Below are 14,438 nucleotides of genomic sequence, written 5' to 3' on the forward strand. Positions count from 1 at the left end.
TCCTGCGCTGCCTCCCGCTGATGCGCCGTTCAAGCAGCCCGGAGATGCTGCTGCTGCTCCTGCTGCTGATGTTGGCGACCGACTGCAGCATCCGACACGGGCATCCTTTAATCCGGCCGCGGCACAGTGAGTGTTTTACCTCCACTTCTCTCCCGCACACCCTCACCCAGCGACGACGCTTTTCCTAAACTTAGCTGCTATCTCAACCACCATCTCCCCCTCGTCGTCTCCCTACACGGCTGTTTCCCCATCTTCCTTTGTGCAGTCCTTTTTTCTTTTCTTTCTTTCTTTCTTTTCATGAGGGGGGTGGCGCATAAACTCGACGGAAACAGCTCGAGCCCGTACCGTTTAGCAGCAGGGAATTGTCGGGGAATTGTCCCTTCCCGTTTACTACTACACCCCACCCAAAAGTGATGTCTCTTTGCGGAAGAGAAAGGAGGAAAGAGTTGAGGGTGGGTATCGCTTCTCCCAGCGGACAGTAGCTGCAGCAGTCAGGCAGCTGTACTGCTTGTACAGCGAGACGCCCAACTTAAAAGAAAGAAAAGAAAGAAAAAAAAAGGTTGCAAGTGAGCATATTGGGGTGCGTGCAGTGGGGGAACAAAGTAGACGGAGAGAAAATATCTATCTATCTATCTATCTATCTATCTATCTATCTATCTATCTATCTATCTATCTATCTATCTATCTATCTATCTATCTATCTATCTATCTATNTCTATCTATCTATCTATCTATCTATCTATCTATCTATCTATCTATCTATCTATCTATCTATCTATCTATCTATCTATCTATCTATCTATCTATCTGTAAGAAGGAAACACACTGTGCATCTGGATGCCTGCGTGTGTTTATTTGAGGACAAGAGCACTCAGACACTGACAGCCTCAAGCAGTCAAACTAGGCTAATCCCTAATGACATGGACAGATCTCTCTCTTTCTCTCTACTGCCCCCCTCTCCTCTCCCTCCATCTATCTGTTTTTTTATTTTTTTTTATTTGCCATAAGGTCTTGTCTCCTTTCCCCCTTCCCCTTCCTACCCGTTCTTTATTTTACTCAGTTGTGACGACGTGCTGTCCGTGGTGCTGAAAGCAGGCGTCAGCAGATGGCTCGGCGATACGCTGTAGCCAGACGGGCCTGTCACTGCTCAACAGGTGCCACAGACAAGAGGCAGGGATTTTGAAGACGGCGATGAACAAGGCCGCGTCGGGATACGTTTCGGTTGACGTCGTGCGTTTCGCCTTTCGTGCCGGAAAAGGGCTCGCTCTGGAGGCCTACCAGGAATTCGCCAGTTGATTGGTGACAGTTTGATCAGGCGTGGCCAGCAAGCGGGCAACCTCAGAGTCAAAGTCGCAATCTTTTTCCGATCAGTGAACAAAAACAGACAACATTTCCCGACGCTGACAGAACTCGGAGATTTAACTGAGCAACATTTGGATCTCGGGCCTTGCTCAAGCGAAACGATTCTCACTTAAATAAGAGGTGGTTCCAAACGTCTGACTGGTCACTTCAAAACTTTAAAAGGTTAACAAAACATGAACAATCAAAAGAAACAGACAAATGAGTTTAAAGAAAAAATTTCAAATCACCTCATCTGAGAGGTACCAGTACCTTACTGTCTACATTTAAGGACAATGAGTATTATAAATGAATAAACCGCTTAGATACAGTTCTAGAAGTGTCTTTCCAAAAAATATATATGTTAAGACTTAAGAAACATTCAAAAGTAGTTGTTTCTGAATCTGAGTTTGAAGAATAAAAATCAATACGCTTCGCATTAGTCAACCAAATTCTTAAGGTTGTCCTCCTGCATGGTTTAGGTGTTTTTTTTTTGTAGTTTCCCAAAACAATGGTACCAGTTTGTGCTGACAGCAATACTCTTCATTGTGGAAGTTGCCACTGAGGTCAGAAGGTTTTCAGTAGTAACAGAGCCTTCACCACCCAACACCAGAGAGATGGAGAGAGAGAGAGAGAGACTTAAGACAAATAACATGAAGGTTGAAAGATCTACATCAAAACTGTTTTGTTATTTTGTTTTTTAAACTCTCTTTGTGATTAAGACGATGTCCTGCATTCTCCAGGGATGTTAGCTGCACCACTCATTAATGTAAGTTGCAAAATTGTGTCAAGAACATCTCCAAAAACTCAAATTTTTGCCTCTCTTGTTGAGGACATTACAGGCACCTGTAAACTTAAGAAATTAAAAAAGACACAGCCCATTTCCTGTTAGGACTTCACCAAAACAAAAAGGATATGTCGCGGAAAGAAACGTTGAAAGGGAAGAAACATTAAGACTACTACGTTGATGTGATGAGGATGAATTTGCTGAGGCAATGGCAATGAGAGGCAGAAACAGATGATTACATAACCACCCAATTTAGCAACTGCAGTTTGTCTCCCTGAATATCTCTCACATAAAGTCCCAAACAGCCTCTGAGACACGCAGGTCTTCGCCAAGAAGACACAATCACACGCCGCGCCGGAGGTTTATGATTGTGTGCGTTCTAAGAGACGGTTTCAGTGCCTCGTATGTGTGTGTGCCACAGTGTTGACATGAGTGTCGCAGTACAGTGTCTAGCAAAAGAATGGCGATGTGAAAACTAGATGATCGTATCGTGGAGTGTGTAATGACGCCTTTTGTGCTTTCTAAATACATAAAGCAGAAAAGAAAGAGTATGGGAAAACTTCCAACCTATGAAAACTTGGCTGCCCACTTATACCGGCAGACCGGATATTGAGAACATTTGTTATGGAAGAGCAGTCTAGATGCTCACGGTAAGACAGGAAGTGTCGTGTTTCTTCGTCGTGTGGGTTTCGGGTTTTCTTTTTTGTGGTTTCGATCATATTCTTGTGGGTTGTTAATGTTCCGTTGGACTTGCTATATTCTGCCATTTTTCTGTTTATTACTGTTCTTTAGGAGCTGCCGTACTAGGTCACTCCTTTATGCTTAGTTTTTAGTTTATTCTTGTACTTAGATTACTGTCTGGCTTTTTCTTCCTTTTTGTTTCTTGATCATTTGAGTCTTATTTGATCTTCTCTGTGTTAATTAGTCTCCTCCTTCAGTCTCCATGTTTTTCTGTTCCCACAGCTGTACCACCCTGATTCATTTATCCGCTTCTCTGGTCTCTTTATAACCTTGCCTCAGTATTTTAAGCTCAGGATTTTTGTTCCGTGTTAAATTATTCTCTTATTTTCGCCTGACTGTCTGCATTTCGGCTCTGCAAAGCTAAATATGACAGGGGAACATTCAGAAATCCACGTCAGTCTTCAAATCTTTTGACAAAGTAGCCACAACAGAACAACTTCCAAAGAAATTCCCACTTGCATTCTGTTTCAGATAAAGCAAAAATAAACCTATAGATAAAATGCTTTGTGAATACCAACACAACGCCAAACCCCAAACGTGAAACAGGGCGGGTAGCGTTAACTCATTTCTTATTTCCCAGAGCTTATTAACATGCTCAAAACGAAGGAGGGAGTCTTTGATGAGGATTGGTCTGTTCTGCCGTACGCGGCTCCACACATGAAGTGATCTGCAGTCCGCTCTGAGGAAACCTCCGACCTTCAGACTCTACTAGTCGTTGAGCCTCCGTCCCATAAATAAGAATGCTTGTTTTGCTTGGTTTGATTTATGAAATCAAACCAAGCAAAGCTGCAGAAGGCCAAGCCTTGAATTTACTGAAAGCATTTCAGACGGAAAATCTTTTTTTTTCTTCATTGAAAAAAAAAAAAAGAAAGTCAGTCGTATTTATAATAAAGCTGAAGATGGGGACAAAAATGTGTCCGAAAATATTCTGCTATATCGCTGGCTTGGATTTTTTTTTTCTATTACAGTCTGGTGGATTTTTTTACAAAAAAAAAAGAAATCGATTGTTGATTTTATATAAGATACGTAAAAACTGTAGGAAAGAAAATTGGATGTGCCTGTTTGGAATCAGAAACGATCAGTTTACTATAGATCAGTCCTATTAAATTGCCTTGTTTTTACCTTGTCTGACTGGATACGTGGCAGATGCTACGGAGACACGTACGCACATAAACTCATATTTATGAATGGCTGGCAGACGCCCTCTCCCTTTATTCCAATCAGAGACTGATTAGGACTGACGTCAGAGGACCTGCCTGCACATAAAGGCGAGATACTCGCATTGTGTTTTTGCCTGTTTAATGTCTATAAGTGCACACAATGAAGCCTCCTGTTACAGTAAGGCTCTATACTGCAGGACAAAAGCAAAAGAAAGAAAAACAGAAATTAAAAAAGAATCCAGGATTAAACCCAATGTGTCTGATGGATCTGAGAACTACCACAACGTAGTAGTCTGAATATTATGGAATATTATGGTAACTCATTTTAATTTTTAACATGATAAAAAGTATATTTTTTGCTGGAGGTTTGCTTTGGCCTTCAAACGTAATGTTATTTTAATGACTGTGCAGCTGCATCTGAACTGTATCATGCGAAGAGCAATTCAGTCCAAACAGGAACTGCCCTGATAATTACCATAATAGTAATTGTGCTATTAAGTATAAATGTAAAAAAAAAAAAGAAAAAAAACAACAACCCCCCCCATTTTATTACTTTAATTTTAAAGCTGTAAAAATTCATCAGAGATTCTTACAACTTATGTTTAAAAAAAGATGATAAGAAAGTGAACGAGGGTGGAAAGAGAGAGACAGACAAGCACAAAGCCCTCAGCTGACAGCAGACTAAACACAGTAAGCAGGCCAAGCAGCAAGACCTCATTTGCTGGAAAGCCGTACGTAAGATGACAAACAACCCGCTGTCAGAGAAGGAGTGTGCAAAAGATTTGCAATTGAAATAAGAGAGACGGCGGGTAGGTTAGAGAGCGTGATGATAAAGAGATGCTCTCTGACAGACTCGGTCAGTGACAGCGATGAGGTGAACGACGCTTCTGATTGAACAAAAAGGGGAGGAAAATTTGAAGAGAATATTTCTCATTTCCGTCATAAATTGTTGTCTTGCGAGTAAACGTTGCGCAGTGAGATTTACACTTAAGCAGTAAGTAGTGCTGTGTAGTCTTTTTAAGTGCTAAATGACCTTGGTGTTCATTTACCACTTGAGGGTAAATAGAGATGTCACCATTATGGCTGGTGAGCTTGGAGCCCCGGGGAGTGGCACTGTTGTTTCTATTTATCTTACAGTCAGGGAGGCAGATTTACTTTGCGTTAAGCTTCAAGCTGCCACTGCGCTGCAATAAGGGAAGACAGAGGAGGCTGTGGCAGCCCAAACTGTGATTAATCAGCTCTGGAGACAGAGCGTTCACGCGGAGCAACTGGTCTGTTTCCTGGGATCATTGAAGTAGCCCTACTTAGTTGTTTTTTTTTTTTTTAATGGTCAACAAATTTAATGAGTTCTGAACTGTGGCCATCAGAGATAAAAAAAAAAAAAAAGACAGGATGAAACATTTGATCTAATTAACACTCAGCAATTAGCCAAATTACAAAGATGATTTGCTTGGCATAAAATATGACTGTGTGCTTCACTGTCAACAACCAGGACAGGATATTTTCAGTAGACTAAGCACTCAGAATTTGAACTGTTTTCTGCTCATTTGGTCATCTTTAGTGCACTGATTAAATGTATACATTTGATTTTTCTTTTTATGCATTTTTGAGAAATCCTTGACGATTTCTCTCACAGAGCATCCCTGCTCAGTGCCTTTCCCACACAGCCCCTCTAGACTAGCGGCAGCAGCAGTTGGCAAACACCTGATGGAGTCGTGTGTCTGCTGAGCTCTTCATACGCAGTCCAACGTTCCTGAGAACGGTTTTAAACGACTCATTGTTGAGACGACACGCTGAAGGTGGAGTGTTGGAAAGACCAGGAGCTTCTTAAAGAAACAGAGACCAATTTCAAGGCCGTAAACTGCAGCATCACGTTTCTTTTAAGTTATGTTTGATATAAACAGCGTTTAACTGCAGGTGACATAGTTACATCATTGTGTTATATAATGCCACTATGTGCCTTGAAAAAATAACCCCACTGCCTCTTTAAAAGATACCAAAATCAGAAGTATTGACCCATGTAACACTTCATTAACTAATCTCTAAATGCCAGAGTAGAGGGAATGAACAGTATAAATATTGAAGATTTGCTAAAAAATGAGTAAACTTTCTAAATTCACACTTCAAAAACTAAAATCCTGTCTTCAGAAAATGCTTATTTAGTGAAAAGAATCCAACCGTCTGTAACTGTCGGAGGAGACAAGTTACAAATATACTCCTGCTTCATTTTTTTGGGCCCTTCACCTCTGTCTGCTACTTCCTGTTGCAGCGTCACATACAGTTCCAAGAAAACACACTGGCGTTTGAAGTTGAAGTGTAACAACAATTGAAAAAAAAAAAAAAAGGAGATTTATTCTTTCGCAAGAGCTGTTAAAATTTAAAAGGATATTTACTGTAGTAAGGCCAGTTTCCATTTTGTATACGCTGAAAAACATATATCAGAAACAACAGCAGAACTGTGATGGATTCATGGATCCTTCCTTGCTTCATTTATTTCTCGGAGGGATCATATACCTCTTGCATCAGAAAAGCCCTCAGCCCGTCTGACAGCCCGTTAATAAAACGGATACGAGCGTCAAAATTCTTACAGAAAAATTAGTCTCCAGAGAATTTCGACTGACTTGAACAGTCGGAGCGTGGCCGATGAAGCAAACAATTGAATCAGTCTGACAGCCTGCAATTTCCCTTTTTTTTTCTATGTCAGATTCATTTGGCATGTCACAAAGAGATACAGTGGTCAGCCTGCCAAGGCAGTAAATCAACCACACTGTAACAAATGTTCGTTTGGCTGAGGAAAAATAAATGGGGAACGCCACACTCCGGTGATCTAACAGCCAATTAACAATTGTGGTAACAAATCTAGTGTGGCATGTTTCAGGAGGAAATTCCCTTTAAATACTTGCCTATGCGTATCTAACTGAGGAATATGATCTTTGATAACCAAAAATTGCGTTGTCAAAATATTTTACGTTTAAATAATGACAAATCTGTTCCATCTTTTTTTTTTTTTTTTCAAAACAGTCTGCCTAAATGTAATTAAGTAAATGTGCATAACTCTATTATAGAGACTGATAGCCATGGGATAAAGACATTTGCAGACAGATTGCAGGAAGCTCTAAGCGCTCATAAATCTTAACAGTGTAAGCAACCGACATCCAGCTGTACATTAAGGCACATGAATTATGCACGGTAATAGTTTCTGATTTAAATAAGCTGCCGTTTTTTTTCTCTCTCTGTGTGTATTCGTTTATCCAAAGTTCAATAGATCTGACATTATGCAATCATTGCAACTAACCCTATTTCAGAAACCCTTACAGTAAATCTTTACCTTAAAAAATAAAGCATGTGTTTTTTGAAAGAGAAGAGGGATATAGGTAAATTAACAGGTTTAAATTCAAACTTGAGCATTTGTAGTAAACGTGCAACAAGAAAGAGCATTTTGTATTTCAATTTGTGGTGTAAAATTATGATTAAATGAGGAGTTAAAACAAAGTCAAAATGTAATACAATTTAACAGGACATATAAGGAAGTTTTTTTCACAAGACATAGAAATATGGGTGAGAGATAGCACTAATATGAATATGTAAATTGAGGCTAATGCATATGAATGTGTATGGGTATGGATGACGTGTGTTTGGTGAGTCCAGGGCAAAAAAAAAAAAAAAAAAAAAGATAAAATGGAAAATTAATTAACCTATGTTTTTAGTTTTGATTTTGAGTTATTAATGAGGGTCCATCTGAAAACATGCTATGAGTTTATGGGGTAGGAGTTCATAAGTTTTTTGAGCATGTTAAGATTATTGCGGTACAAAAAATATGTGTCTTCTGCATTCCTTGCTTGCGTCTGATATCTCATGCTGCTATCACGTTGGAAATAAAGAAATAAATATTCACACCGGTGTTGAGTCATACCGAACCCTAAACAGCACATTTCGTATTTCTTAACGAGACTTGTGCCGTTTTGTCTGCATTTATTGAGAATGGGCTTTTAACGGGGGCCGGTTCATCTTCCCCAATCCATTAAATGCAAAGCAGGTTTCCAAGTTTGGTTTTGAGTGATTAGAAGGGGTCTGGCCTTTATTAGGTAAATGCAGCTCTCGCTGTAAACGTCAATGCGTTTGAGAGCTCAATCCAGTTATTCAACCGGCACTTTAGACTGCAGGAGAGACAGGCTTAGTCACTGCTGATGTGTCACAAGCATAGATGTTCCGACAGCTCTCTTATCAAAAGAGCAGACGCTCTAACACCAGTGGAGATGATTATGATAAAAAAAATTCAATTATCAATTTCCTTGTGAAAGCGCCACTGCTCTGCGTTTTGTTGAGGTATAGCACTTTGCAATGACACTGTATGAATAGACCGTGTGCAGCCATTCTGCTGCACATGGAAGCAGCTTTCTGATGCACCATGGAGAGGCTGTGATTGTTCAATTCTCTGTAATCACACGCGCTCTGCGGTCAGTGGGGTTGTACCTCTGGCCGTTTCCTAGGCGCCCTCCTAAACTGGAAGCTCTAGCACCCAACAAGTTACAGTAAACAAGTGCAAAATTCAATGGTTTTTTTTTTCCCCCAAATAGTTCAACATTGATTGATAAAAACGCAAATTTTTTTTTCACTCGACGCTACTCTCCTTGCAAACAGACACGACTTGTACAAGACCGTACGATCATTATTTTCACATACTTTTTATTTAAAAGCAATGTTCCACATGTTTTGTTTGTAATAGACAAGAAGAAGAAGCGACGTATCTAAAATACCTCACTGGCTGGATGAGATTTGACCCTTTTTGCATCAAGCTTGCATCCTAATGCAGTGCAATGCATTAGGATTTTGCACAGTCATCATTTTGGTGTCCTTCATCAGTGTAACTCTGTGGAGTGACAGAAGTTTCTCAAAGTAATCCATCATTTATATGCTTACATAAGCTACAATAAATTATAGTGGGGGTTTTTTTTGTTCTTTTTTTTTTAAGGCTGCCTTCTCAGGCATGGTAGTAGTTCACAGATTTTTCTAGCTGAAGAAGGAAAATACATTTCAAACTTTTAGTAGAATTTTAGAATTTTGCTCATTGATTTTGCTAAAAATGTCCTCTGCCAAAATCTTCCTCTCCCAAACCCGACCTGCATCTACTTAATAATCACGAGAGCTTATCTGATAGCTTTAAGCCCACTTGGCGCGTTGCCTAGACATGAAGCGCTCCGGCCCTCACGAAAACAAAACCTGGCTGACAGAAGGGGAAACGGCCTGTGGCAGAACACCAAAATCAGCAAAAAAAAATTCTCGCACTTCTGTGAATTTGCTCATGTTTTGTCATCCTTTCACTGACCCGTGTGCGCCGGTTTCAAGTTGAGATAAGTTTGCGGTGCCCTCCGAAAGTATTCAAGCCAGTCGTTTCCACAGTTTGTCAAACTGTAACCCGCAAACTTTATTGCATTTAATGGGTGGGACGGGGGATTCTGTGTGAGACAAAGACAAAGTAGTACGAAGAAGGAAGAAGAAGGAAATGGTGCAAAATTTTCATAAAAATGAGCTACAAAGGCTGTTTGGTCACTTTTTGCGTAGTGATGTACCTCAGTATTTCCAGTATTAATTACTGTCTATTAGGTTTAATCTAATATCTCTGAGTTTGCAGATTTGTTATGCTATTGCAACCACAAATCTTGATGTGTTTCATTGGATTTTTTTATTTTTGTTAATTGATACATGGATTAAGTCTTTATAAATAAAAATCTGAAAATGTTGGCACGCATTTGTATCCTGCCTACTTTATTCTGATACCCCTAAATAAAATTGAGTTCAACCCGCTGCTTTCAGAAGACACCTAATCGTTAAACCGGCATGGCTTCTCAATAGGTTTTTAAGTTTGGACTTTGACTAGGCCATTCAAACTAAACAATGATGTTCTCTAGCAAACCCGTAAGATCTTCACATAACTAAGAGTGAGTGGCGTTTAACTCTGCAGCTTGTATGCTTCATTTTGTTACAACAATAATAAATAATAATAATAATTAAAAGACCGCTGAAGCACTGAAGGTTTTAACTCGGCTCTTTTGGAAATAATGTTTTGCAGACATTCTCTCTAAGTAGCCTTTATTCCAGTCTTTGCTGCAGTAGTGAACAGGTAGGAACACCTGCTGCCGTCCTCCTTTGTTCAGCTGTTTGGTTGGTGTGTGCTTGTTCAAATAATATACAATCAGCGCGGGGCAGGTGGTGGTTACTGTAAAAGAAGCTGGGAGGGCAGAAGGGATGGGGTTGAAAGATGAACATGTAACAGGTGCTGTAAAAACTCAGCAGCTTGTGTGATTTGTTTTGAGATGTGACGGCCTGTAAATGGTCCGCCTTAGTCATACCACACTCGTTTATTAGCTTTGGTCTGTGTTTTGGTGAAGGTGATTGGATTCGTGGGCAGCAGTCAGTGTTTCAGATTAAAGCTGCTGGCGTCTGTGGAGCATCTCGCTGTGTTAAGCACCATCTTATTGACAATGCCACTGTAGTTTCCAATATCACACACACACAAATCTGTTTACTATGCTTTTCACTGTGTTGATGACGATCAGGTGCAGTAAAACCCTCTGTCTTGACCTGACCAGCTCGGAAATGTTCCACAATGACTGAGTCTTCAGTGTTGGCAGCGGATTGGTTGCATTGCAGGGTGGAGCCTTGGCGCCGCCGCCAGATGCTCCATCAAACTGGGATCTGGGTTTGCAGGCCAGTGCCTTGCTGACTCTGCGCCGCATTTATCAGGATCCTTCAGACTTTTGCACTACTGTGTCGGAGCACATCGTCTGGCAGGATGCAGTTCCTGCTTTCAGGGTGTGCCACTGCGAAGGTGGGCAAGACGCCAGTCTGCAACAATGTCTAGGTGGGTGTTTCTGTCACAGGCTGCCGAGATCTTTCCTGCTCTGCCTTTACAGATGTAAGTCAAGGAGATGAGATTAAGATTGATTTTGTGTTGGTCAATAATACTCTAGGTGGGTTTGGTGAAAAAGCGTGAATGTGTGTAGCAAAACATCTCACGTGGATGTGTGATACTCATTAGAGTGCATCGCATCATTACTTCTTCAAGTACTTTGACTTTTAAAATCAAAATTTACTGCCATCTTTCAAACATATAAAACACATCTCATAAATCGTCTCAAATCAAAGGTCAAACGCTTTTAGCATTATGATACAGCTATTAAAAAATTTATTCATTTTAACACTTCACTTTTTAATTTTGCTGTGTAAATATGCTGACTTGTCTTGTTTTTCCAGCTCATGTTTATCTCAACATGTGCATACGTTGCCCTTGTGTCGGCTGAAGTGCTCCTACTCCACTCGACGCTCACCGTGACACTCACGTTTCGTCGCCCCTCGGAGCCCTTCCCACCGCTTCACCTCCCCCTGCTTCCACTGAGTGCAGCTCCAGTAGCGGCCCCCATTGTGATCCGGTTAAAACAGCTGGATAATTGCAGTCATCGTTGCCGAGAGGCACCGTGGGTGTGCCGCACACGAGTGTTTGTTCAGTTACTTTGCGTTTGCCGCCTAAAGTAGATGAGCGCTGATTGCCGGTCCAGCGCCGCTCAGAGGGAGCGAGAGACGAGGTCCTCCATTTGAGGACTGTAATAGCTCTCCTTTCTGCAGTGTGCCTCATCTCATCATTATCCACAAAAAACACTGTGAGAGGAAGGAATTATAGGTTACTCAGCAGTGTTTAATCGCTCCACTTGTTCGTTTACAAGCCTTCGCAAAAGTGTTAACACCCCGTGAACGTTTTCGCATTTCGTCACTTCGACGCCGTTGGAATGCCGATTTTAATTTTAGTTCGGTTCGTGCAATGAAGCGCAAAGTATTGCATGACCGTGAAAACAAGCAAACTTAAAATTGTGACATATTCTAATTCTACCAAAATCCATTTTTTTAATTTATTTTTTGGTTTTTCTTTTTTTAGTAGTAATTAGAGTTTAGTTGTGTGTATTTTAATCAAGAGGCCCAAGGTAACTTTGAATGGGCTGCTAAGATGCAAAGCTCAGAGCGTTAATAGAGAATTCCCCTCCTAATCTGCTTAAAGTTGATCAAAACTCACGTCAAGGATACAGAAAACGCATAGAAGAATGTGTCTTAAAGATGAAATTAAAGTTTTACTTTTTGGTGTGCATGCAAAGCGCTATGTGTATTGTCAAGAGGGATGCTGCTACTTAAAGGGCAGTCACATTGAAGTCGCTCATTACTGTATGGAAAAAGTGTAAAAGTTGAAGCGGATTCTCTGAAAGTCACTGAGTAATGCTTAGTTTTAATGGGATATGATGTCAATAATGTCCTACTGCTTGCTGCATAAACATTTCGGTGGCCCTGTGCAACCATCTGTTTGTTTAGAATCACATTTAATTTGGGACATTTTTCGGATTTTATTAAAAAAAAAAAAAAAAAGATAAAAAGAATTTAAAAAAAACATTTAGTCTCTAGATAAATGCGGCTTGAGATGGCTGGAGTTTGATCTTTTAACATTTTTTCTCTTGCTTTTTTGTTTTATTTGTGATTTAACCACATTTAAATGTTCACACATATCTGCTTTCATGTGTGTTCCTTTCATTGTTTCATATTAATTAAACAAAGAATGGAGCAGTTTTACCAAAGGTTATCAGCATGTGATCATTTTTATTTGTTGTTTTTTAGCAATCTGGGTTGTTTTTTGTTTTGTTTTTGTTTGTTTTTTTGTCAATGACATCACTAAGTGTCGTCACTAGCATTTTAATCTCGGCCTGCTCAGTAAATATTACACAAGCATGTCCATCTAAGTTCTTTGGTAACATCACAGCATGTAGCTACTGCTCTCTCTTCCCGGCGCAAACATTAAAAGGAAATGATGAACTGCGGTTGTCGTGGATGATCTTAGCTGCCATGGCAACAGAGCTACAGGGAATGGCCTTTTAATTTGCCTGCTCACTAATTAAGGTACAAATCATATGTGGTCAAAGTGAAAGTGCGCCTTAGCTGTTAGGCTTGTGTTGTGAAAATATAAGCACAGTGACAGATCTCCCTTTTGTCTTTCAGGTAACTTTCTCTGTCATCATGTGGGTAGAACCAAACAAGGCCTTCCACTAGACTGCTGAGAAAGCCACAGAAAGCGGTAGAACATCCGATCCTCTTCCGTCACATGGACGAAGAATAACTTGGCCCGTCTGCGGAGAATTTCCAGAACCTGAACTGAAGCGTCAAAGAACAACCGTCTCGCAGTCTTCCCCGTAAGCCTCTCACCCTTCGACGTCACGCCCTCGCTATGAGCGGACTGGTGGGGAAGCTGGACCCTCGCAGGATACAGTGGGGCTCGGCATGGAACACCTTCACCTCGCGCGTGCTGAGGACCAAGCCCGTGGAGTCCATGCTGGATTCGGCCGTGTCCGGCACCAGCTCCCACGGCACCAGACTGGCCCGGGTGTTGTCCACGGTGGATCTGGTGTCGCTCGGTGTGGGCAGCTGCGTCGGGACAGGGATGTATGTGGTCTCGGGGCTTGTTGCCAAGGAGATGGCTGGCCCTGGGGTCATTGTGTCCTTCATTATCGCAGCTGTGGCATCCATACTTTCAGGTGAGAGAGGATAAGCGGTCTTTTGGCATCTCTGTCTTTTACATACATTTGGGTGATTAAAGCAGCGACAGGATGCAGACATTTATACCCATTATTAAACCTCTCTGATTCACGAAGAGCCTTCAGTAAGCATTCATATTATTACAAGGTCAACGCCATTATCGTTTTAATTGGCAGATCCTCAAGGGATGCTACAACCCTACAGTTCTAATCAGTTCCCTAAACTCGGCCTTTTACTCCTTGCAGTATATCAAAGAGGGTGCCTGTGTGTGTGTGTGTCTTCTTCTCTTTACTGAAGGAGTGTGTTATGCAGAGTTTGGGGTGCGTGTGCCTAAGACCACAGGTTCTGCCTACACATACAGCTACGTAACCGTTGGAGAGTGCGTGGCTTTTTTCATCGGCTGGAACTTAATCCTGGAGTATCTGATCGGCACGGCAGCGGGGGCGTCGGCTCTCAGCAGCATGGCGGACTCTCTGGCCAATCACAGCATCAGCAACTTCATGATTTCACATATCGGCACGCTCAACGGCTTGGGTAAGAGGCCGCTTTTGGTTGGGCTTTATCTTTTTGTCTGTGTGTTCATTGGTTTTATTTCATGTTGGCTGATTCATGAATTTCATGAAATGGAAATGATAGTGACTGGTTGAGTTTTTAGTTTTGCCATGTCTGGGTAATCATAACACACAGCTTGTCAGTCAATGTCAGATGCTTCAAGGTTCCACCTTTTGGCTTGTTATCTTTGCTAACCCAGTTCTGAAAACGACACAGACCGATCCAACCCTGTGTTCATTTGAAACAACAGGCTTGGTTTATGAAATATTTATCAAAGAGATGGTATTTTTTTG

General features: G+C 41.1%; 1 protein-coding gene across 3 annotated transcripts in view; it reads left to right on the forward strand.

Annotated features, from left to right (window-relative positions):
- Positions 1-6: 6 nt before the first annotated feature.
- slc7a14a (solute carrier family 7 member 14a) overlaps positions 7-14,438 on the forward strand; it is a 28,493-nt gene continuing 14,061 nt past the window's right edge. The window contains exons 1-4 of one of the 3 annotated variants that reach the window (XM_008399181.2): positions 7-126; positions 303-452; positions 13,060-13,592; positions 13,891-14,127. In XM_008399181.2, the coding sequence (XP_008397403.1) occupies positions 13,286-13,592; positions 13,891-14,127 (544 nt within the window). In that variant the 5' untranslated portion in view covers positions 7-126; positions 303-452; positions 13,060-13,285. Of the gene's footprint in view, positions 127-302; positions 453-13,059; positions 13,593-13,890; positions 14,128-14,438 lie in introns of those variants that run through there. The other 2 variants (XM_008399180.2, XM_017302508.1) reach the window with 2 other exon arrangements.

The sequence above is a fragment of the Poecilia reticulata genome, linkage group LG22, assembly GCF_000633615.1.
Source record: "Poecilia reticulata strain Guanapo linkage group LG22, Guppy_female_1.0+MT, whole genome shotgun sequence".
Lineage (NCBI taxonomy): Eukaryota > Metazoa > Chordata > Actinopteri > Cyprinodontiformes > Poeciliidae > Poecilia > Poecilia reticulata.